General features: G+C 39.6%; 1 protein-coding gene across 1 annotated transcript in view; it reads right to left on the reverse strand.

Annotated features, from left to right (window-relative positions):
* Window positions 1-11,541, reverse strand: part of MBD5 (methyl-CpG binding domain protein 5) — a 44,225-nt gene extending 32,684 nt beyond the window's left edge. The window contains 4 exon segments of the mRNA XM_010005591.1: window positions 266-2,404; window positions 5,666-5,846; window positions 7,459-7,561; window positions 11,429-11,541. Of these exon segments, the coding sequence (XP_010003893.1) occupies window positions 266-2,404; window positions 5,666-5,846; window positions 7,459-7,561; window positions 11,429-11,541 (2,536 nt within the window).
* Window positions 11,542-23,220: the final 11,679 nt, after the last annotated feature.

Consider the following 23,220-nt stretch of genomic DNA (forward strand, 5'->3'; position numbering starts at 1 on the left):
AAGTTAACAGAAGCAAGAGTTGTCTCAGGAATGGGGCCAGGATGATTTTGTGCAGTAAGAGGGAGATATATTTTAGTCTACCACTGTTTTTTTTCTTACGTGTTTTATTTTTGAGCATCTGGGTATCAGCATGAAATAGGCACACTTTTCATACGGGTAAACTCAGATTTAAAATGCAGATAGGCAGAAGGAACCCATTTAAAAACAGTCATCATATATTCCCAAGCAGTCAAACATAGGGGGATCCTTTTAGAAGGAAACGTACCTGCTTCAGGACTTGTTTGATTACAGCTGCTAACAATGCTGTTTGGTATCACTGGAGTGGAGGATGCCTGGATTCTCGACTGAGGTGGGTTCGGATGTAATGAATTTCCTAAAGCCATTCCTGACTGACTGAGCATCCCACAGTTCCCACTAGCCTGCATCTGATTTATTAAACCTGCAAGATGGTTGGTTGTGCCCGGGCTAGTGCCATGGCCAAAATTAGTGTTTGTGTTCTGGCAGTGCACACCCTCCCCTCGCAGGGGTAAACTCTGTGCCAGCGAGTTCTGGAGACTGCCAGAGTTCATACTGGTATCTGCAAAATGCATCTGGTTACCAGAGCAAGGTAGAGCAGTATTTGAGCTCCCACAACTGCTGGTACTATTGCTGCTCATGTGAGAGCTTTGACAACTCATGGACTGAAGTAGCTGGGACATAGAACTGATGGGAAAGGAGCTTTGACTTTGCTTTCTTATCAAATCCGATCCAGCTTTGGAAACTCCAGAACTGTCCAACTGAGACTGTCTCAGCAAACTCAACACCGTGGTGGTGGGCTGCTTTCTTTTTCTCAGAGGATCTTTTTGCTGAGACATTAATTTATCTCTCAGTGCTGCTCGGCCACTTTGCCCTTCAGTCGTTGGTAGGAGCACGTTGGCAGCAGGAGGGAACATGGTATTTAAAGTGCTATGTCCTTCGTTGTTGCCACCGCTGGCAACAGGTCCAGAATTGCTACTGCTGTTATTGTTGTTACCAGCAAGTTTATTTTGATTTGCTAGCTGTGCTTTGGCTGCTGCTGAGAGTAAACTGCTTGCTGGAAAAGAGGCAGCATTGTGCTGGTTCAAGATCTGATTTAAAGGCATTCCCAGCAAACCAGGCTGACTCTTCAAGGAACCACTTCCAGCTGATGCAGTAGAAAAAACTGCATTGTTGGGAGGATTTAATACATTACTCATTCCAGCAATTAATGGGTTAGGGATGTCCTTGTATTGATTAAGTCCATCGTGCTTGGTGGAAGGGCTAGATGGCATAGATGGTCTCGGTGACCCTATTGTTGACCTTGGGGACCTGGGAGGAACTTTAATACCAGTACAGGATGACTGTGGTCCTACTGGAGGCAGCAGGAAATTTCCATGATCTGATGACGTGGAAGAAGAACGTGATCTTTGGGGAGAAGCCTCGATCCTTCCAATCCCGGATCCCATCATGTGAACTGGGGATGTCACTGGTGAAGGAGAGAGGGAAGTTGAAGCAGAATGCTGAACTCTTTGAACATGACTTCCATGGTTCATGTGACCAGGTTTTACAGTTGGCAAAGGGAGATTACTTGGCAAAGGGACGACAGCAGGAGGCATGCTTACATTCATCACAGGTACCTGAGAGTGGACATTTGAATGGAAAGTAGTTGGGTTAATGATAACAGGATTCTGATTCACTGGTTTGCTGGGAATAGGATCAAGTATGCCAAGTGGATCTTTTTCTGATGTTAATGGCTTTTTCTGAAGAGCACAAGAAGGTGGTGGAGGAGGTGGGGGTGGACCTTGGGGAGGTTTATGGTGAAACATTGCTCGTGGTATTTCCATACCAGCTGAAAAGTTACACATGGGTTTTTTCATTACTGGGCTTTTTGTGGTCAAGGTTGGGGAAAGAGGTATATTAGTCCTTCCAGCCATTGCACAGGATGACTGTATGGGAGAACCATGTAACATTACTGATGGTGGAGACAGAGGTGTCCTGGTCATGTGAATAGGACTAGAGTTGGGCGCTCCATGAAAATTGGGATTGTTCCTTGTGAAAACATCAGGGCTTCCAAGTGGGTCAGTCCTAGGAGAGATTGAGCCATCTCCGTATATTTGTGATCCTGATGAAGCTGGACTGGGCATCCCACCATGACTGCCACGATACGGAGACTTCTGTCCAAGTTCATTACTACCCAATCTCTGCCTAGGATAGACAGAATGAAGTTCTTGTTGCTGGCTTCCAGCTATTTCTTGCACATAAAGCCTACCCATGGCATTAGATGCCCCTATCATCAACTTGAAAGGAGTCTTACATTCTGGCATCACAGAATTTGTAATTCCTTCATGTGATTTATTCCTCAGTGATCGTGGAGTTGCTGCTCGAGTAGGAACTACTGGAGTTGCACCTGATATTAAAAACACAACAGTTACTATTTTGAAATCTGGTATCATACATTTCAGCACAGAACTACTGTGTGCAAAAATATTCATACAAGCTAGAAAACCTTTTGGCCAAACTTTTGTCTAAATAGAAATAATCCCTAAATCCCCAAGTAGCTGCTGGAATGGTGCATGCTACCCTGCTACACAGTGCAGCTGTATGGACCGTAACTCCATGTCCCATATGAAACCTGCATAAATATGGACAACTTTAAACCTTGTGTTTCTTAAGTTTCAAGCACACTTGCTACCTACACACGTTTATCTCAGCGTGGTCTTTCTGAAACACTAACTCCTGAAAGGTGGTGTGTTTTTTTTTCCCCTCCCCCATTTTGGTCCTTTGCCTCTAACCATCATCTCTGGTGTCCTACACCTGAACTTCCAGCATCACCACTTTGGTTACAGCCAGCAGAGCTGGCAGGAGGAGCAGGCGATCAGTGTCGCAGGGAAAAGGAGCCTCTGGCACCATCTATTGAGTACAGGAGGAACAAAGCCCAACAAGGGTTCAGACTTCATTTCCTCTTGCCCAACAGAGAAATGGTTCCTGCCCCAAATGCTGCCCCTGATGAGGATGAACGGGGACCTGTGCCCCCATTCAAGCTTTGGCTCAGATTTCTAATCAGCCAGGCACTTAATTGCAGGGACCTAACAGCCCATGGCTGTGCAAGGCAGGAGGCAGCTTCTCCACACCACTCACTGGCGCCGTGGCCACTGAGTTCCAGTCCTCTGAGTTCATCTGTTCCTGGGAACTGCTTTGCTGAAAAGCTGAGGACAAACAACATATCCTGTTGGGCATTACCTTCCTGAATTAAGGCTTTTCCTGCAGCTTCTGCAACAAGATGCTAACTTTAAGAAGGAGCTCTACCTTGTATGTTTGTTTTCAGGATAAAGGCCTTGGGGATATTTGCACGTGCAGAGACGAGAACCCCTCTACAAAGGAAAATCTTCCTGTAAATTCCAGTTTTGAGACTGGACCATCCCTACAAGCACAAGATCACTTCTCCTTTTCTGTCCACTAATATAAATTTTATTTTAAAATCTTTTTTTCCCAGTGTTTTACTTGTAGAATGCCATGAGAAGCAGCTCCAAGTCTGGTGGACTTACTGCCAGTTTTGCTGCTCTGGGAATTTGCAATTCAGCTTGCAGTGCTAGCTCAGTAAAGGAAAATTAATGCATTCTTGGCATGCAGCCCCTGCATATGCAAACTTAAACTTGAGTAATGAGCTAAATATTTCATGTTCAAATGAATTCAGAGGTGCCTTTAAATTCCTCTGCTCACAAGAACCCAATTCCCTTCTTTCCTTCAGCCATAGGAGACAGATGGCACTGAGAATCCTGCCTTCATCCTATTTGCTCCACCAGCTACATCATGAGAGAAATAAACATCATATCTCTCCCAAAATACAACCAAAGTCTCATTTAGGGGACAAATCTCAAGACTGAACTGCAAAACAAAATATGTGTGAGAACCCTCACCTTGAATGCTGGACCTAAGCAAATAGTTAAATGTTAGTGTGCATAAATGGAAAGACATTTCATTTAGATGGGAATTTGTTGGGAAATTTTCTTTGCTTAGTGCACAAAATTCTGATTAACAGAGAAGATAAGATGGAATAAATAAATAAATTGGATTGGTGACTTTAACATTTAGGTGGTTTTCCCTCCGTTATCTTAATTTTTGAAAACAGAAATCTAATTTAAGTACTATTAATAAGGAAAACAAATTTGGAAAAGTGCACTGTTCATTAAAAAAAATTACATAACAAAACCCACTTTGAACAAAGATTTAAAATCATAAGTAGGAATTTGAAAAGGCAAGAGCACATCAGCACTATGAACAGCACTGGTATCTTAGCATTGTCTATATAGCTGACATTTAGTATTTATTTTTATATCCTTAACATTTTCTACTTTGAAGTCAAGCTACAGAGGGGGTTAGCAGCTGGCCAGCTATTATTACAACAACATAAGGGTGCAAAAGATCTCTCAGATTACCAAGGGCCATTTCCCAGAAGTTGTATGCAGCTCAGTATAGAACCATAAATTTACTCATCTCTGTCTTTAAAGTAACTTTGCTCCTTTGCCCTCACTATTTGGATTTGCAAGACTACTTCAGAACCTCTTCTTGTAATCCTTAGGAAGTACCTAATTTTCAGTTGAAGCTTCTATGCAACTCAGCTTTTGCAGCTGTTTCTTTCAGTGCTAACCTGGTTCTTTGCAGCTTAAGGAGCTTTATTTGCTGGTGCTGCTTCTCCTGATGTCTTTACTGAGAGCAACTGTACTTCCTTTCAGCCACCATTTTGTTGGGTTGAACAAGCGAAAGACTTTCAGATGATTTTCATAGAAGAGGTTTTGCATCTCACTAGAAGAGCCCCTGCTCTGTTTCAGCTGGGTGCTGTGGAGCACTGGGGCACAGGAAGGCAGTGAGTACACGGGCACTGGTGCTTCTCTCTCACGTTTGTACTTCTCCCTCTTAGAGTCCCATTGATCTGCACCATCCTGCCATCTGGTACTGCTCACAGGCACCTTTGATCAGCTACTATATCTAGGTCTTCTTTCAATAATTTACAGCTAATAGCTTTTTTCACTAGTCCCCAGGTGAATAACCTTACAATTAACAGGATTTGTTGCTATACCTCTTCTTGTACTCCAAGTCTCAACAATCTCCCAGTTTTTCAACATGTTTTGATCTCCTCTTGTTTTGATAATACCTGTTAACTACATCCCTCAACAAATTACCTCATTTTTTTTTCTTGATATGTATGATTAAAATGCTAATCCAGATTGGTCTCAAAAAATAATCCTTGAGAAATTAGTGCAGATCTTCTCTAGCTGTATATTCTGCCTTGCAATACCATTTCCCATTTAGCCAAGTCCTTACCCACATTCTAATCCCTTTATAATCACTTTATTCTGCCTCTCTAATTTCCCATGTGACAGAATATCAGACATATTACTACTGTTTCAAAAGATGAGAGCTAATGTATTTTCTTTGTCTAGAACAATCTGATACCTTTTCCAAGAAAATCATGCTCTTAGTCTGGGACAACCTGCTTTTTAGGCTCATTTTCTATCTACCTACATCTCTCTAATTACTACCTCAATTTTTCCCTTGATCTGTTTACTATTGCACTCATAGATACATTAGACTCCTGGGGGTGTTTCTGCACAGTAACTGTATCTATTTAAAATTAGGTAATTAAATGATTCTGCATGGTTTTACTCACTTGTTCCACCACCAGGACTAGTGAGAACCAGTGAAGGATGTGGTGCTTCCATGCTTTTATGAAGTGTAGCCACAGCAATAATTTTCCTTTTATGTATGCATAGTTTGGTGACATCTTCGTCTGCTTTGACATCTTCAGCAGTTCTCTGCTTCACAGCAGCTCCAGGATCAAAATTAAAGACCTGAGAGTAAAAATTCCAATGTTTAAAATAAAGATTATAGGTAGCAAACTCACCAAATAAACAGACCTAAACTGGAAATTTTCGAGAGAATTGATTTTGCCTCTGTTTCTTGGTGCTGTTCCTACATTACCCAAGAGATAACTTTAGAGTACATTTCAGAATTATAAACAAAAAGTGAATATAATAAGTAAACAGTCATGGGAGTTGTCATGTGGCAAGAGAACTTTAATACTCCTCAGTGTAGGGGCCTCTGGAGAAAAAAAGGAGAAAGAACCAGGTGTGTTTGAGATTACCCTGCCACTAAGAAGGAAAGTTTACAATTTGTGTTTGGATGATATAAAACTGTGAAGCTGCTAGTGAAGTCACCAGGTAAGTCAGTATTTCGTTCTGATTCTCACATGTTAACATGATGCTCTTGATGGCAGATGCAGCAGGACACTCCATGCCTCAATATGCCTGCCTCAGTTTCCCTCTGGGATTCAATTGCTTTTTGTCTCTCAATTTTACAGGCCAGGCCTGGAGTGGAAAGATTCCCATGGGACAGTAAAGGGCCAAGCAAGCTCTGAGCTGGTAACAACCTTGACAGTACAAACAGAGGGTCAAGTTAATGCTCATAACACCAGCTGGACCCCTGCCTGGTCACAACTAGGCCCGAAATGGAGACAAAATAAGGACAAACAGATGAAAATAAGAGTTTGCTTGGTGAGAAAAGGGCCTTCATGGGTTTTTTTCCACTGTTTTCCTTTTGTTCTCCAGTGAGAGATGTTGGAGGGATGGCTAAATAGCTAAATGACCGTAGTCAATCCACTTTATTCTTATAAATAAATATTCTTTATTATAAAAGCCTGGTCCCATCTTTGATCAGGGAGACTCCCACACATTTTTCCAGGAGGTTGCTGGATCTTCTCCTCTCCAGGGGGCATGCCTGCCAGGGAGATCAATTCTCAGGGACAAAGGGACACAAGCTGCGGGCGGGTGAGGGTGGGAGAGATTAACTCTCTTGTTGTCTTTACTAGTTAATTTGACATTAAGCAACTTTTCATTGCTAAGTTTTACATTTTAAGAGTTTTAGGATCCTTTTAAAGTCGGTAATCAATGTTCTAGATCTAATATAAGATTTGGCAATAAGTAAGCTATTAGCATTTAAATGGTTAACCTTTGTTGATTGATTTGACTCCTAGTAGTACAGTTTATTGTTAAGATACCTTTTGCATTGTAACTTCAACATTCTGTTCCCATTTCCCCACTTCCCCACAATTTGACTGTGCTTGTGCCTTTATCTTTAAAACAGTTAAGACCCTGATGCTGTTGGCAATAAACCTTGTTCTGTGCAGACACACCTTGTCTGCTCTCTCACCCCCTTCAGGACAGTAGGTTTTTAACTTCATAGAAAAACATGAAAACACCATAAAACCTGAGTAATATCTTTTCGATGAGGGGAGAAGGCAGAAGGGAGATTAATTTTGTATTTTATGGTAAATGACTGGGTGTATACCACTTATCTCTTTTTATATATATGATCTGAACAGAGATGAAGTCATAGCATAGGCCATCAGCTGACATAACTGATCAGGATTATAGCACAAAAATCCTAAATGATGCTTTTCTTTACCTTGGGAAGAACAAGAGGACATTCTAGGCCACACTTGCATGTTCCATCAGTCAGCAAGTAAGTCTTCACCTGCTCCAAGCAGGATAATAAAGACCCACTGGGACTGTAAAGGAACAGAAATGATGAATACAAGCTATTTGATAGGTTATGACTTGTATCTGCCATTCTATCAGCTCACATAAAGAGTGCTTAAAATAACACAAGAAATTTCATATTTTGGTTCATAGTACTTCTTGCTTTAGTCAAGTACTGAGATGATACTTCTAAAAAACAGCCCTAAAAACAAACAAAAAAACATTTTAAAGGACCCATCAAGTGCAGAGAAAAAAAAGTAACTCAGATTATTGATATTTACTATTCCCATTACAAGTCCTGCTTGAAAACCTTAACAAGTCTAGGGTTATTTTTCTCCCTCCTATAAAGTGTAACACTAGCAGAGGGCAGTCTCCAGGGACCTCCTCCCCCTCCATCACATCACTGCAGCTCCATGCAGGCAAGAAAGTCATCTGTACTTTTTAAGACTGGAGCCTAATTAAAAAAGAACAAACACAAAAGTGTGTTTGAAGTAGTATGAGAAAACCCACACAGAACAGGGGGCACAGTAACACGACTGTTGTGGCTGGGTCTCCCAGTTGAATAAACAGCCTGGTTTTGTTCAGCTGACATTTCAACCTTCTCCCTGAAAACGAGAAATATTACACCAAGATGCCAGTCCAGTGAGTTTCTGATAAACTGCACTCGGATTTCTATAACTCCCACCAGAAAATCATTATCTCCATATCCAAAAATAGGTCATTGGAAATTCTGTTATGGCAAAATCACTAATTCATAAGATGAAAAGAGTTCTCACGTCACAAGCCTCTCCCTTCTAGATTGCTCTTCATTACTTTGCCATCCAAACTGTTTATCAGGGAAAGAAAACACTGGTTCTTAACAGCAGCTGTAAATAGCCCTTACTTTAACAAAAACAATTTAAGTGGCATAGTTTGAAAGTGGCATCGTGAAAACAGCCAAGAGTCAAAATTCCAAAACATGATGAACTTTAGTAGTTAAAACCCAGTGTTATAAACAACTAATTCTGCGTAAGAACCAAGTTACATATAAAGCAACATCTGCAAGTGACATTTAAAGTTATGCTGACAGCTTCTGTAAATAACTCATTTGTCAGACTTGCCCTCAACTAGTTGTTTTAGAGAAAACTGCCCAGGTTGGATATGTGTAAGAGAGGCAGTTCTGAGGGCATGCAGGATAAAGAGTAACCTAAAAATAATGGTGCAGGCATGAAGTAATAGATAGGTCAGGAAGTTGAACCTTCCCTGTATTAAAATTGAAAAAATTGGGGAGCAGGGAGAAATGTCTCTTTGTTTCTATTTGTTTATACTGGATACTGGAGCCTGGAAACAACAGGCCTGTAAGGCATATACAGACTGTACTGGGGACCAGGGGGTGTAAAGGAGGGTCTGGACACTCACATTTAGCAGCAGTGCACACAACAGGCATGTGGGACTCACCACCCCTACAGCACACATCATAGAACAGTTTGGGTTGGAAGGGACCTTAAATCCTACCTAGTTCCAACCCCCTGCCATGGGCAGGGACACCTCCCACTAGACCAGGTTGCTCAAACAGATGTATGGTCCACAAGAAACAACAACATCTTAAAAAAGGCCCAATTCTTCTATTTCTGCCTTGTTCCTGGGCAGACCTATGTAATTGCAAAGTCTCTTTTGTGTGCTTCTACATTGCAAAGATAATCCACACTATCCTTTGTAAGAAACTAGCAGGTTCTTTTCAGTTCTGCGTTATCCAGAGGTTTAAAACCTCCCAAAGAAACATGAAAAAGTGTATTATAAAATATCTTAGGATCTGATACTGATGGTTGTGAAATCTGTTCCTTTTCTTAATGAGCTTTTCTTAGGTTATTCCACTGATGACTACCCATGAACACTAAGCTGAAGAAGAGGTTCAGATCCTACTTCAAGGCCAATACTGTTTTACTAATAAAAGCACTGACTTAACTCAGTGCTTTTACCAGGTAATAAAAACTAGTTAATTACTGGATTTAATCCAAAGCAACTGTTGACAGTTGACAGCAAAGTGTGCATGCTTTATAAGGAAGCACAAATCGAATGAGTCCTTATTCAGCTGGGACCATCTATTCCAGTTAAATCATGTCAGGTCTTAATATATACACTAATTTTCCCCTGGATAGCTTTTGAGTCAATATTGTTTGACCTTTCCTTCTCTCAGTAAATGCTGTGTATATTTTCAGGGTGGTTGTTCCTTCAGAAGGGCAGTGCAGCACTAGAACAGGTTACCCCAAGAGGTTGTGGAAACTCAATCCTTGAAGGTACAGCTGGTGAAACCAAGAGCTGACATGACCAAGTGCTACAGATGCTCCATGTCAAGCAGGAGGTTGGACTATTGGAATTCCAAGCTTTCCAACCAACATGACCTACCCTGTGCCTTTCACCAAACGTGGGAATTGTGGACCACACCAAGCATCTTTCCTTAATCAGAAATGCTTCCAGAAGGCAACCAGAAATCAGGTAAATAAAAATACCAAAGCATGATGTGTCCTGATACCTGGATATAGAGATGATAGGAAAAAGCCCCAAACCCACAATGTTTTCTTTCTCATTGATTTTTAACTAAGGCAGAGGCCCAGTAAATTACAGCTGTAATGAGAAATACAAGGGGAAGGCAATATATCTTTGACACGCATATCACTGACATGGATTTTGTTTGATTCTGCTAATTGAAAATATAAACAAGAAATCCTGGAATGCATCAGATCTTTTATGGTAGTTTAGTGTAAAATTGGAGTATGGTTTGACTCATTAAGGAATTTTGCACTGGTAATACATAAAATATTGTGAATAAGTGGTTATTTTAATCATAGAACAGTGGAATAAGATTAAGCAAATAACAGACTGATAATCATTTACACTTCTGTGATGTAAACCTGATGTGCCCATATTTTGTTAAAGTTAACTTTGATCTTTTTTTCCAATAACATTTAATTTATAGTCTGTTTGTCTGAACACATTCATTTAATAGTCATTTCAATGCATTTCTTTGTGACTGTTCCAGGGTGAAGCTAAAAAAAACCTAATAAGCTAACAAAATAAATAAATAAAATACCTACAACTTTGGATTTAGGCCTGTGTTCCTGTTTTTACAGAAGAAATATGGGGAACCCACAGAAGTAAATCTGGCTGGAAAACATCAGTGATACCAAGCACAGAACCTTCACAGGGCATTTAAAATATGTTTTCTGCAGCTACTAAGTAGTTGCAGCACTTCTATTTCCTTTTGAAAGAGATTAAGTAAACCATAAAAATACATAACATAAACCCAGCACACATTCAGGAAAGAAGAGCTACATGGTGTCAGGATAAAGCTGCAAGACACTGGAAGAACTGAGCTGAAGGCTTGTTGCTGACAGCAGGAGAAAGTCCCACCCTACTTCACCTGCCATGAATGTTTGTACACCTGAGCACTGCTTTGAATTCAACCAACAAAGGCTCTTAGAAACAGCCCATGATGGTGCAAGGAAAATGCACCTGGGAGTAGGTAAAAGACAGCAGAGATTCTTCATCATCTCAGACAGGGCATGTAACTTAACTTCTGGTTATCTTCATTGTAAAAAGTTTGAACAATAAACATATTCACTCTGCTTTAAAACCCATATGACAATAACAAGCAACAAGGGACTATTCATGCCTACAGCAAAATGTAGAGTAAGGACTATCAGATTTTCAAGACCAGGCAAAATTAGATTTGAGAGTAGGTTAAGGGCATGCAATGTGGACTCCACTAATATCATCAGAAAAAATGTTCTCAGTCTTCCAAAAGAAGAAGCCCTTGAAGTTTTTGAGTACAAAAAAATGAGCCGAGTCACTGATTTACCATGTTTTGGCAAAACTGAAATGAAAACAAAACCAGTAACCACCTCAGACAACCTTACCTGATATAGAGCACTCCACTTTGGTCCACCCGTCGCTGCCAACCAACGGGAACTTGCACTGCTGGTGGCCCTCCATCCGTGTCCCCTCCGTCACACTCCTTTCCACCATTCATTTTTCTGTTTCTGTTTATGAGTCTTCAAAGATATCAACAGTAAGATGATATCCTTTTACTACATGTCATCATGGCCTCCCAAAGAAGGCCATTCAGTACACCTTTCCCCAAATTGTACAAAGTGCATTGGGAGGCTCCAGCTCAGTTTGAAACCAAGTCCTTAAAAGTGGCCATTTTTGTTAATGAGTCAGTTTCCCATTATAATCCGCATTAAATATGCAATGTTTAACTCCTTATATATTCATAAGGATGAACTATATAGATAAAAATTAGTGCTTCCAACTTGGGAAAATCATAATTCACCAATCCTTTGTTACCTGTCAGAAAGGAGAATGGGGAAAAGGAGAATTTCTAGTTCAACAGCATGGCTCCAAGCTTGATGACTGTCTAAGGTAACTTGTATTTTGTGAAAGCTCGTCTCATTTTTTATAAATATGAGTCAGATCTAATACCTCCAGGTATTATACCCTTTATATGCCACATTCTTTTTGTTTTCTTTTTATCTTCCGTTCATTATCCAAGTTGTCTTCTTGAGTTTCTTTCATGACTCCTTGGCTCCAATAAAACAGGCTGAAAAAAACAGATGCAGGAAACACATGAGCCATTTTCTGAAGTCTTTCAGCCCAGTTCAGTAACTCATGAAGATGTAATGCAGCTGCATCCATTTAAACAGCTTAGAATCAAACTTCTAAATGTCAATGGAACCACCAAAATAAGGCTCAGGGTAAATATAATTCTATTTTTATGTGGATGCAATGGACCTATGTCTTCAAAGTTAAGAGAGTGCAACTGTAATTAAACAGTTAATAGACAGTTTGGGTGAGTGAGTTAAGGGGGATGTATCTTTTCACTGAATAGTTTCACATATGCTTCTGTTCAGAATTATCAACAGATGACTAGCTCAATTAATGCCCTCTAAAAATTGTTGATCAAACTGAATGAATTTTATGTGAAGGAAGCTGCTTCTGTGGTTGATGATATCCATAAAAAAAGGAAAAACCCCTGCATTTCGACTCAATTAAAATAATTCTTTCTTCCAAGAAAACTGTAATAAAAAGGGAACAGCTGGCATCAATGCACTGAGCTCAGAACACCTATGAAACAGTCTGAGTATCATAAGTGATCATTTCCCCCCACATGATTATATTGTATGAGCAAATCTTCCTGAAAGAAGTTCAGGATAACTGTGTTATTCCCCCAAAACAGCTTTTCACGTTGAGCGGGTGAGACTTAACTCTTGAGACTGGACATTTTATTAAGGTGAGACAAACATGGAATATGTGATTCAAACAGTGAAACCATCAGAAAATCCAACAATCCTGGAACTCAAATGTAAGATGTCATTGATGACTATTGCAGTGATGATGCTAACAGCTTTTATTCAGAATTGTGTCAGTTCTGCCTTACTCTTAATACTAATGTCACACTAACATCTTAAAACATTGCAAATATCACTATAGATCTGACTGATTTTAATAAGGTTTTTTGAGATAAAAATGGAACATTGAGATTTAGGAACCTACAAGATTTCTGCAACAGTACTAACAACACCACATCTATATTTAACACCAACAACAGCTCCTTCAAGACCACTAGAGGAAGACTACAGAGGCATAAGTATAGTCCTCCAAAATACCCCCTTAATTACACTTAAGCACTACATTCTCTTTAGATATACTACTTACAAATGCAACGTTCAAAATGCTACATAAAGAAAAAAAAAAAACAGCCATGGTATCTCCAAGAAGAATGTGGACTAGGAAGGAGATGGCTGGACATATGCCCTTGACTAAGGAGCTGAGATCTAATTAATAGAATCACAGGGGTTGGAAGAAAAATCTGAAGATCACCAAGTCCAACGCCCCTGCTACAGCAGGAACACCTAGGGCAGGTCACATGGGAATGCATCCAAATGGGTCTTGAAAGTCTCCAGAGAAGGAGACTCCACAACCTCTCTGGACAGCCTGTCCCAGTGCTTCGCAACCCTCACAGCAAATAATTTTTTCCTTGTATTGAGGTGGAACTTCCTGTGTTGTAACTTGGAGCCATTTCCCCTTGTCCTATCACAGGGCACCACTGAAAAGAGACTGGCATCTTGACATCCATGCTTCAGATACTTGTAGACATTAATAAGGTCCCCTCTTAATCTTCTTTTCTCAAGACTAAACAGACCCAGGTCCCTCAGCCTCTCCTTCTATGACAGATGTTCCAGTCCCTTAATCTTCCTTGTAGCCTCCATTGGATTCTTTCCAGCCTATCCCTGTCCCTTTTGAGCTGGGGAGTCCAGAATTGGACACAATACTCCAAATGGTGTCTCAGAAGGGCGGAGTGGAGGGGAGGAGAACCTCCTAAATAAAGAATGTCATTTTCTGCAGGATGAAGCCTTCTAGAATAGCCTGGTATGGTTTTGACTTTCCTGTACTCTGGAGTACTCCAGTAGGATGTAATCCTTGGCTTGCCAAAACTGGGGAAGGGATGAGGAGCCTGCGAGGAGATCCTCCTCACTGACAGCAGGGAGGAGACTGAGCACCAGCCAGTGGAGGATAGAGTCAATGTCACATGGAACACCTCAGTATCTCTCATAGGAAAACAATCTAGCCTTTAATCTCTAAATCTGGTAAACAGAAATAGGATTTGGAGAACACTTGGCAACAGAGTTCAGGACTCCTGAGTCCTTCCAGGTTTTCAGTTTATCAGTTTTGGTGTTTGATTGGTTTTATTCTGATAAAAAGTGGCAGCAGATGATGTTTCATCTAAGGTAAAATTTAGCTTCAGGTTTCAGCATGACTCTGAATGTTGCATTGGCACTTTGACTGCAGGTCTCACCTAAGGCTAAAACAGGTAAATAACCCTGCTAATATTTTAAAGGAGAATTAACTCCTTGTAATACAGTAAAATAAAAAAACACATATTCAAAACACTGGAAGCACACAGTGCAGAGAAGGTTGCTCATCTCTCAGCTCAGTCTTGCTGTGGGTCTCTTTGCTATTTAGGCCAACTGCACTGGATCATTATGGGAAAACAACAGCCATTCATTCCTTGTTTGCACAAGCAGCAAGACACAGGCTGAAGTAACATTATATTTCTACTGGTTCTGCTCTGCTACCATGCCATTCCATCACCACCAGTACACTTATCATCATCTAATCAGATTAACCATTTTGCTGCACTGCAGATAGCTTGAAATAGCACTGTAAGAAGTCAAATAATTTACTAAACCCTTTCTTCTGTGGAAAATAATGAAGTATTTTTACTCAGTACAGTGAATTGGAATAAAATGGCTGCTTCCATCATAACCTTCAGACAAAGTTTATGATTTGAATGACTTTTCCTTGAGAAGCAGTAGAAACTGAAGATTGTGAAGTAAAACCAAGATTTGAGTGATATAAAAAGTAAAAATACTGAGCACATATTGTAACCCTTGCACATTTCTACTAGGCATGAAAGGGCAAAGTAAGATGTTGCCATCAGTGTTGTCACTAACCCCTGCATGTGCAGAGCTGATCTGTATTATTTTACTTAATTGCATAACACCACAGAAAAGTTAAGCATCCTGGAGATGTCTCCAAGAAGAGTTAAACCCCTCAAATCTGGGTCAACAAAGGGCACCTTTTTAATTTCCCCAAGAAGCAGGTATCAATCAGAGAAAGGAGATGGAGCTGAAACAGCAGAGAAACAGAGGATGAGAGCCACTTACACCAGGCTGGGTCTGGCCCCTTTTCACCCTACCCACAGCGTAGGCTGCTTTTATGATACATTTTCTATTATATATTATAAAATATATTATTATACATGTTATATATTTATCTTAATATGTATAAATTACATATTATATTTTCTATAATAAAGCGGCCTTAGCAAGAAGCTGCAACTTGGAAGGGACAACTGGAGGGGACATGGCACCACTCAGGTCTGGCAAATGGTTTTGTGACTGAAAGATGACTATTAGATCCCAGATTTCCCATCTAAGACTTCATATTTCTTACCACTCCAGCACCTTCCAACCTGACTGCAGAAAGCCCCCAGCTCTTTTGATGTACCATTTTCCCCTTTTCCATCCAAATATCCTAACTTAAGTACTTTGAATTGGGTTAGAAAGTATTCGGATTTTGGAGCAAATCCAACGTATTTTGGACACTGGATTCTATCCAAAGGTCTGATTTTCATCAGCCCATGTAATAAATACCTCTTCTCTGTAATCTCATAACAACTCCAGACAACTCATGTTATCTCACCACGAGTAACACAACTTTCCACATCTAAATCAATTACTTCTTTTTTCCTGTGCTCCAAGACATGCCGTTTAGATTTGTTTTGCAGTCCAGTTTCATTACAACACACTTTAAAAATACTTCATTGGAGAACTATGCAAAACTACACAGAATTTGTTCCCCCCCCTCTTTTAGCCTCCTCAGACCCCTTCCCCCCCTGGAAAATTTCTCCTTCATTTTCCTATGCTCAAAGTATGTTTTCAATTTTTAATGCATCTCCCTCCTTGAAATGCTGCGTTTTAAGAAGCCTCTTTGCAAACTCTGCTCCTAATGTTTATTTAGTCAAGTGGTGAAATAGAAAAGTTGGTACCAAGTAAAAAGAAATTTAAATTAGCTACTAATAGTCTGGATTCCCATCAATCACATATTATATGAAGACCAGTATAACATTTGTTTTTTTAATAACTGGACATAAAGCCAGTTGAGACAAATTTTGACAGTCTGCTACTGCAAAGAAGCTCCATTCTTACAATAACTTTTAAGTGTGCTTAACAATTCCATATAACACAGGAAAAAAAAGGCTGCTTTGAGGTCTGTGAGCAATGACTGCCTCTATGATGCACAAAACACAGTGCTGACCTATGAAATGGTCAGATTTTGGGAAGAAAGTTCTGCAGACACTTAGAACATACATCAAATGCTGCTTAAAGATACAAATTGCAGTCTCAGTTCCCAGGCTTTCCTTTCTATCAGAGAAAAACACACAAATATATTCAGAAATAGAAATGTCCTCAAATCACTGTCTTGGGGGTTTGGAACTAACAGAAAGTTTTGGCTTCTTGAAAAGCATTCTTTTCAAAGCAGGCAGAGTTAAAATGAGGTTTATTATTGAGTCATCACTTGCACATTATTAACCTAAGTCTATCAAAGCAATTAGTTAGGATTCTCCTGTATCATCTCATTAGATACAAACGTTGCATCACTTTTTTGGGAATGCTTTTCCATTTTGAAAAGAAGCATTCTCTTAACTAATTAGATTGGTATTGAATACTGTATGAAGCTCTATTTTTAGGCAAGTGATTCAACAAACAAATGTGCCTAAAGTAGACAGGAAACCTTTCTTCCTTCCATCTTATCCCACTGTATGTGTACCCAGGACTAGAACAGAGCTGTACACATGATATACTCTGGCTTTTGCTTGCAGAAAGATATCCCTGTCTTACTCATAAATACAGAGCATTAGGAACACCTTCCAACAACCAAAAATTGATCTACACTGAATGACTTAATTAAAACTATACATTTTAAATTGCCCTAGTGCTGAATCAGTCTATTCTCGTCCAAGTATCTTTGGTATTAAATTATTTTGAAGTCCATAAAGGACAGTTTTATTATGTACTATAATAAAGCTTATGTATTCCTAATTTGTACCACTTTTGATGCTGGAGAACCTTTTAGAACTGGGAGACTCCAATTTGACCACTCTATAAAATGACAGTTATTTGGATGAATTCACTCATAAATAGCAAAAATGTCAAGACTCCAGGCCACCTGCTTCTACACCACAGCCAGCAACCTTTACCAGTAGCCCACTGGACAAGCCCCAGTTCAGCCAACCTTGCTTACCTGCATGTGGATGGGAAGAACTCTACATATTATGAACAATTTCTTCCTCAAAAGGGCTGTCAGGCCCTGGCCCAGGCTGCCCAGGGCTGTGGTGGAGTTCCTATCCCTGAAGGGATTTCAAAGCCACGTAGATGTGGTGCTGAGGGACATGGGTTAGTGGTGGCCTGGGCAGTGCTGGGTTAATGGCTGAACTTAAAGGTCTTTTCCAATCGGATTCCGTGAGTCTGTGATTATTTGGTTTCTATGCTGCCAGACAACCAGATCAAAGCAGTCACTTCAGACCCACCATTTAGGAATCTACATTGCTAAAACAATAAGGAAAGATTGTCACAGAGAGAGTCTGGTTCATGTTCACAGATTCTAGCTAATCATTAAGACGACACAATGTAAATCTCCTCTCTTGGAGCATTCTGGACCTGCAAGCCATTAATAACCAGCAGTTGTAACCTTACCTCTAGTATCCTTCCTACCAGTGCTCACAGTGCAGGAAAAAAGCCGAGTTCATTGAGCTGCCATGGATCCTCAGTATAGGAGATTTAACCATGTCATTACACTTGTCCAAGGCAATGGATGAACTGGTAGGGACTGTGATTCTTTCCTTTAGTCTACATAGTGTCCAAACCTGACCCTTTCTCAGAGCATCACTGCTTTTTAACACAAACACATCTATCTGTGTAACTTCCAGGGTTGGGAACAATTCAGGTCTTCTCTTCCAATGAATTCCAAGGAATTCTCTATTCCAAGGAATAGAGAAAGTACCTCCTTTGTGTACACACGTGCCCATAATGCACACACACTGCCTCTCTGAAAGGCTTGTGGCTAAAAGCAAAACCGAGCTACATGACAACCAAAAAGAAGATGGTAGGAGACAAAAGGATTTGCTTTTTCAACCTCAGGTCTCTACACTCAGTGAGAATGGAATAAATGCAATGGTCACCCGACAGGGTCCCTACAAGAACATAACAGAGTCATAAAGCTCTTTCAGGCCTTCCACCACATTAATTTTTTTCTTTACAGGGGAAATAGGTCAATACTGTGTGCATATGAGACAGGCCAACTTTGGGGTTAAAAGAATCTAAGCACTCAGACTTTTATAAAAATGGGGACTAATATTTGGTATGCAATTTAAATCAGCCAAGTTACTCTGTAGATAAGAATCATCATTATCAAAACCTTTCTTAGGGAATATTATTACACAGAGTATTATTAACCTATATGTCAATAAGTAGGGAAGAAATGTTATTACATCCACTTTGTCACTTTAGGGGAACTCATATAGGGAAATGAGGAACTTGTGCAATATAGGATTTCCATCTTCAGTAACCTACAAATCTAGGAAAACCAAACCTGGACGTGGATGCTTTGGTTTTGTTTTGTTTTTTAATGGTCAAAAGCTATTCCTACATTTACTTTTCAAGGCTTTTGTTTCAATCTGCAGGCATAAAGTTAAAACAATCTTATACAAGCTAGTTATTTTCATTTTCTGAACGAAGAAAGCAAGAAGGATAACACAGCAGAGAGAGCTGCACAGTGAGTCTCCCAGTTGAGGATTTTAAAGGACTAACCTTTGTATAATATAAAGAGAAATTACACTTGAACTCTCTTTCTGAACAGCTTTTCTACAGTTCTTTTTCTTCTTCCTTAATCATGCAGTGATGATACATCATCAGTTCTGCAACTGGGAAGGCCACTTTTTTGAGGGCTTTCTTTGAAGAAGAAATTCTGTCCCCTTCAAAACCCGTCTTGCTATAAGAAAACCACAATTCTGAAGGTATTTTGATTTTCTGGATGTAATTCTTTCCCCAGATTTAGTATTTAGGAAGAAGCATGGTAGATCTTGATTCTTTGTGGCTTCACTTTTCTACACTAATTGAGATTCTGGTAACTCTGTAGGAAACTATCAAGCTCTACAAGAGTCTACCAGGGAAAGCTACAATGACTCCACACCAAGAAAAAACCATGAATGGAACCTGTGGAAGAAAAAACCCAACAATCTGTGCCTTCAAGAGAGGGAAGTCAGACCTTCCAAGACCAACTGCCACATGAGAAGATGATATTAAAACAGAAAAATCTGCTTTGTCACAGTGGGATGGCTCTCCCTAAGGTAACATGCAGGTTTGTGAGAAAATGACCACTGCAGACATCCACATTTGTCAGAAAAAGTGACAAGGAAGTCAGAGTTAACATCAATTTACAAGCAACATGCTGATTATTATGAAAATATTTAACTATAAATATTTTAAAGTTTCAGATCAAAGTTAAAATTACTTCAAAAGGAGATGAATGAATAAACAAACTTCTTTCAGTTCTCATGTTTCAGGCTTCCACACATCTGAAATTATTAAATATATTTTTGCAATGGTTTTATAATGAAGATTATATGAATTTCAGGAAGACCTGACACTGAATGCTCCTAAGGTATCTAATAAATAGATGCAGAAAATAAACAGGCAATAACTATTTTTAAGTGTTCACTTTTAGATGACAGCTTTGCTATATATTATTGACCTATCAGTTACTTGGAAAACACTAATTTGTGAAATAAAGAAGTTAATTTTCCCAGAAAAGAGTATTTAAATCTAACTATCTGGAAACCTGAACATGAAATAAGCTTTGAGATACACAGCTGGAAAACAGGAAAAAATCAGATTGCTGGAATTATGGTGAAAGGCTCCAAGGTGCTGGTGTAGCAATTACTGGATTAGCCCTGGATACCCACTAACTGTGTAATGTCATACCAAAAATTAAGCAATAAGAGGTAAAAATGAAAATCAACCCCCCCTATCTTCAGTGCAGATGCCTCAGAAAACTATCTAAACCTCCTTTGTATTAGACACCTGAAGTTCAGGACACAGCAATATTTAAATGATTCAAGTAATTCAGATTCAGTTTCTGTGCAAGGGAATGTCAGAATTATAGTAGGATTGCAAATTAAACCTGTAAATTATGCTTTTGTGCCAAAGTAGTAAGTCAAATGACTATACTATTTTTAGACACAGCATTTTTTTTTTATCCAAGTACTATTTTTTAAATTGTTTACTGAATTATGTATCTCCACTCAGCAATTTCCTCATGAAAATACTCTTAAGATATTAAAAAAATATGATAACAGAAAAATCAGCAATTCAGACCCCTTAATGCAAACTCTACAGCCTTATCTGCCACAAATGTAATAGTCCTTTGAGAGTCTGGGCTGCATCTTGAAAGCTGGGATGCTACAAACCTGTGCAATATGAGTCTCTGGCATTAGGAGATTATTGGTCACTGTCTTTCAGTGATACATTGATTAAATGAGGATTTGGCTCTGCTGTTTTATTTAATAGATGGGCAGTTCTCTCTGTTTTCTAAAACAGGACTCACAAGTTCAAGGATATTAAAAAAAAATATTTAAATGGGTAATTTTAATCCTTTTAAATATTTTCACTCCATGAAAATTACAACATATTTCTTCCTTGATATACAAGAGGTCCATTAACTGCAAGATTAATAATTTTTAAATGAATCTCTATGAAGATTTGTATACATGCCCTTTCCTTCTATAGCTTCTTTCTCTACTGACACTGGTCTGAGTCAGCTGTTTTAGGAACATTTGATTTAAAAATAATCTTCCTCATGCTCATGTTAGCATTTGGTTGGTTATTTATGATATATGAAATAATTAATGCAAACATAAGGTACTTGGTAACACACTGATTAACAGTAGGGCACAGGATTTAAAAAAATAAAAGCAAAAGAGCCTGACCTTTTTCCTCATTAAGCATTAGATTGGAGGTGGGTATGTTCATCTTGTTCATTCCAAGCTGGAAAACAAAGAATCAGTTGAAATAGAACATAAGCAATTGTAAGCAATACAGTCCATTATGATGCTAAGATTTCAATATTAAATCATTCTTGATCATTTCTTCATATTTATAAACCCTGAATCAGAGAGGTTTCTTAGAATATTATTTCTCCTCTGCAACTCCGAATGAGATACCTGTTTCCACTTGTCATTCTGTACACACTTCACGTCCACAAAACCATCATGAGCTCAAACAAAAGAATCTCATCTTTAAGAGAATGCTAATGTACAACTTTTTAAAAACATCTCCTAGAGCTCAACCTGTGTTCCAGCAACAAAGGTGACAAAGTTCTCAATGGTAAGCATGCCACTAGTTTCCAATAGGATTCTGTGCTTCACGAGTGAAAACCCTTTTTCCTGTGTGGCTGCCCCTTTCCCTTCACTCAGAGATTTACTTTCCAGCAAGACATGGTATTTTTAGCCCACAAAAATGAGTGATGTATCTAAATGTCTCTGCATTTTGGGGTTGAATTTTTTATATGACTATGATCAGATGTATTCACACTGACACCTTAATAAAGATAAATTTCATTGTCCAATAAACTGTGAAGACTGCAGTCTGGCTCCTGGAAAAGGACAGATTTGTTTTTAAGGTAATAAAAAGCATTCAGCTCTCTACTTCAGTGCAGTGATTGTGAAACCCTTCCTTGGAGGTGTTTTGCCATTGAAATATGACACGGTTAAGTTTAATGCAGAGCAAGATGGTACTTGGTAACGATGCTCAACTCTGTCCTGCCAAGTGTCTATGGCTTTGCTCACTGGATACACTATAAAACCTGATTTTACTGCATGTGCAATGGACTGCACATACCCTAAGCTTGATAAAAAACCCACATCATTTGATTCTATTCAGAAGGAGCTAAACAAAAGGAAGAATCACATTCAAGCTTGACAAATAAAAAGAGAATTGCACCAGCTCGTCATAGCAGAGAAAAGAAAATTAAGAGTAAGGACAAGAGGTACCAGAACTTAAAACCATGTGTCCCTTTAAGGATGCAGTAAACCCAGGAGCTGCAGAACAAGATGAGAACTGTGTTCAGTTCTGGGCCCCTTACTACAGGAAGGACATTGAGGTGCTGGAGAGTGTCCAGAGGAGAGACACCAAGGTGAGGAAAGGTCTGGAGAACAAGACATACAAGGAGAGGCTGAGGGAACTAGGGATGTTTAGTTTGGAGAAGAGGAGGCTGAGGGGAGACCTCATTGCTCTCTCTACAGCTGCCTGAAAGGAGGTTGTGGGGAGGTGGGTGTTGGCCTTTTCTCCAAATAACAACAGGACCAGGGGAAATGGCCTGAAGTTGCAGCAGGGGAGGTTTAGATTGGACATTAGGAAGAACCTCTTTTCTGAAACAGTGATCAGGTGCTGGAACAGGGAGGTGGTGGAGTCACCATCCCTGGAGGTGTTCAAGAAACAGGTGGATGAGGGACCTGAGGGCATGCTCTAGTGACTGACATTGTAAGGGTTCTTTTTGTGGGTGTTTTCTGGTGTGGTGTGTGTGGTTGATTGTGTTTGGGGTTTTTTTTGTGTTGGTGGTTGGACTCAGTGATCTCAGAGGTCCTTTCCAACCGTGATGATTCTGTGATTCTGAGAACTCAAGCAGTCCTTCATTAGGCTTGAAAACTGTCTCTGGAAATGCAGAGGGTAGGTGCTTAACACAGGTATTCAGTATGTTCTGGCACCACGCTCCAAAAAGAGAGCTATAAGAGGCAAAGAACCATTTCCTCACCTCTTCATCACAACATACTTAAAACTTGATCAAAAGAAATTCTTTTAGTCACACAAATATATGCTGTCACATAAACATGAAGCCATTTAGTGTCATGAACAAATGCCATGAACTCTTGGCAGAAAAATCTAAGCAATGTGAATCCAAGCTACAGACAGGTATGAGAGCTTCCCACATTTGTTATGCATGTGTTTGTTTCTTCTGTTACACTTCTGCCTACCCTCTCCATGGAAATATGAATTCAGGGAAAACACTGCCAAACTTCCAAACGCTGCTG

This window comes from Chaetura pelagica, unplaced genomic scaffold (genome assembly GCF_000747805.2).
Source record: "Chaetura pelagica isolate M959 unplaced genomic scaffold, ChaPel_1.0 scaffold689, whole genome shotgun sequence".
NCBI lineage: Eukaryota > Metazoa > Chordata > Aves > Apodiformes > Apodidae > Chaetura > Chaetura pelagica.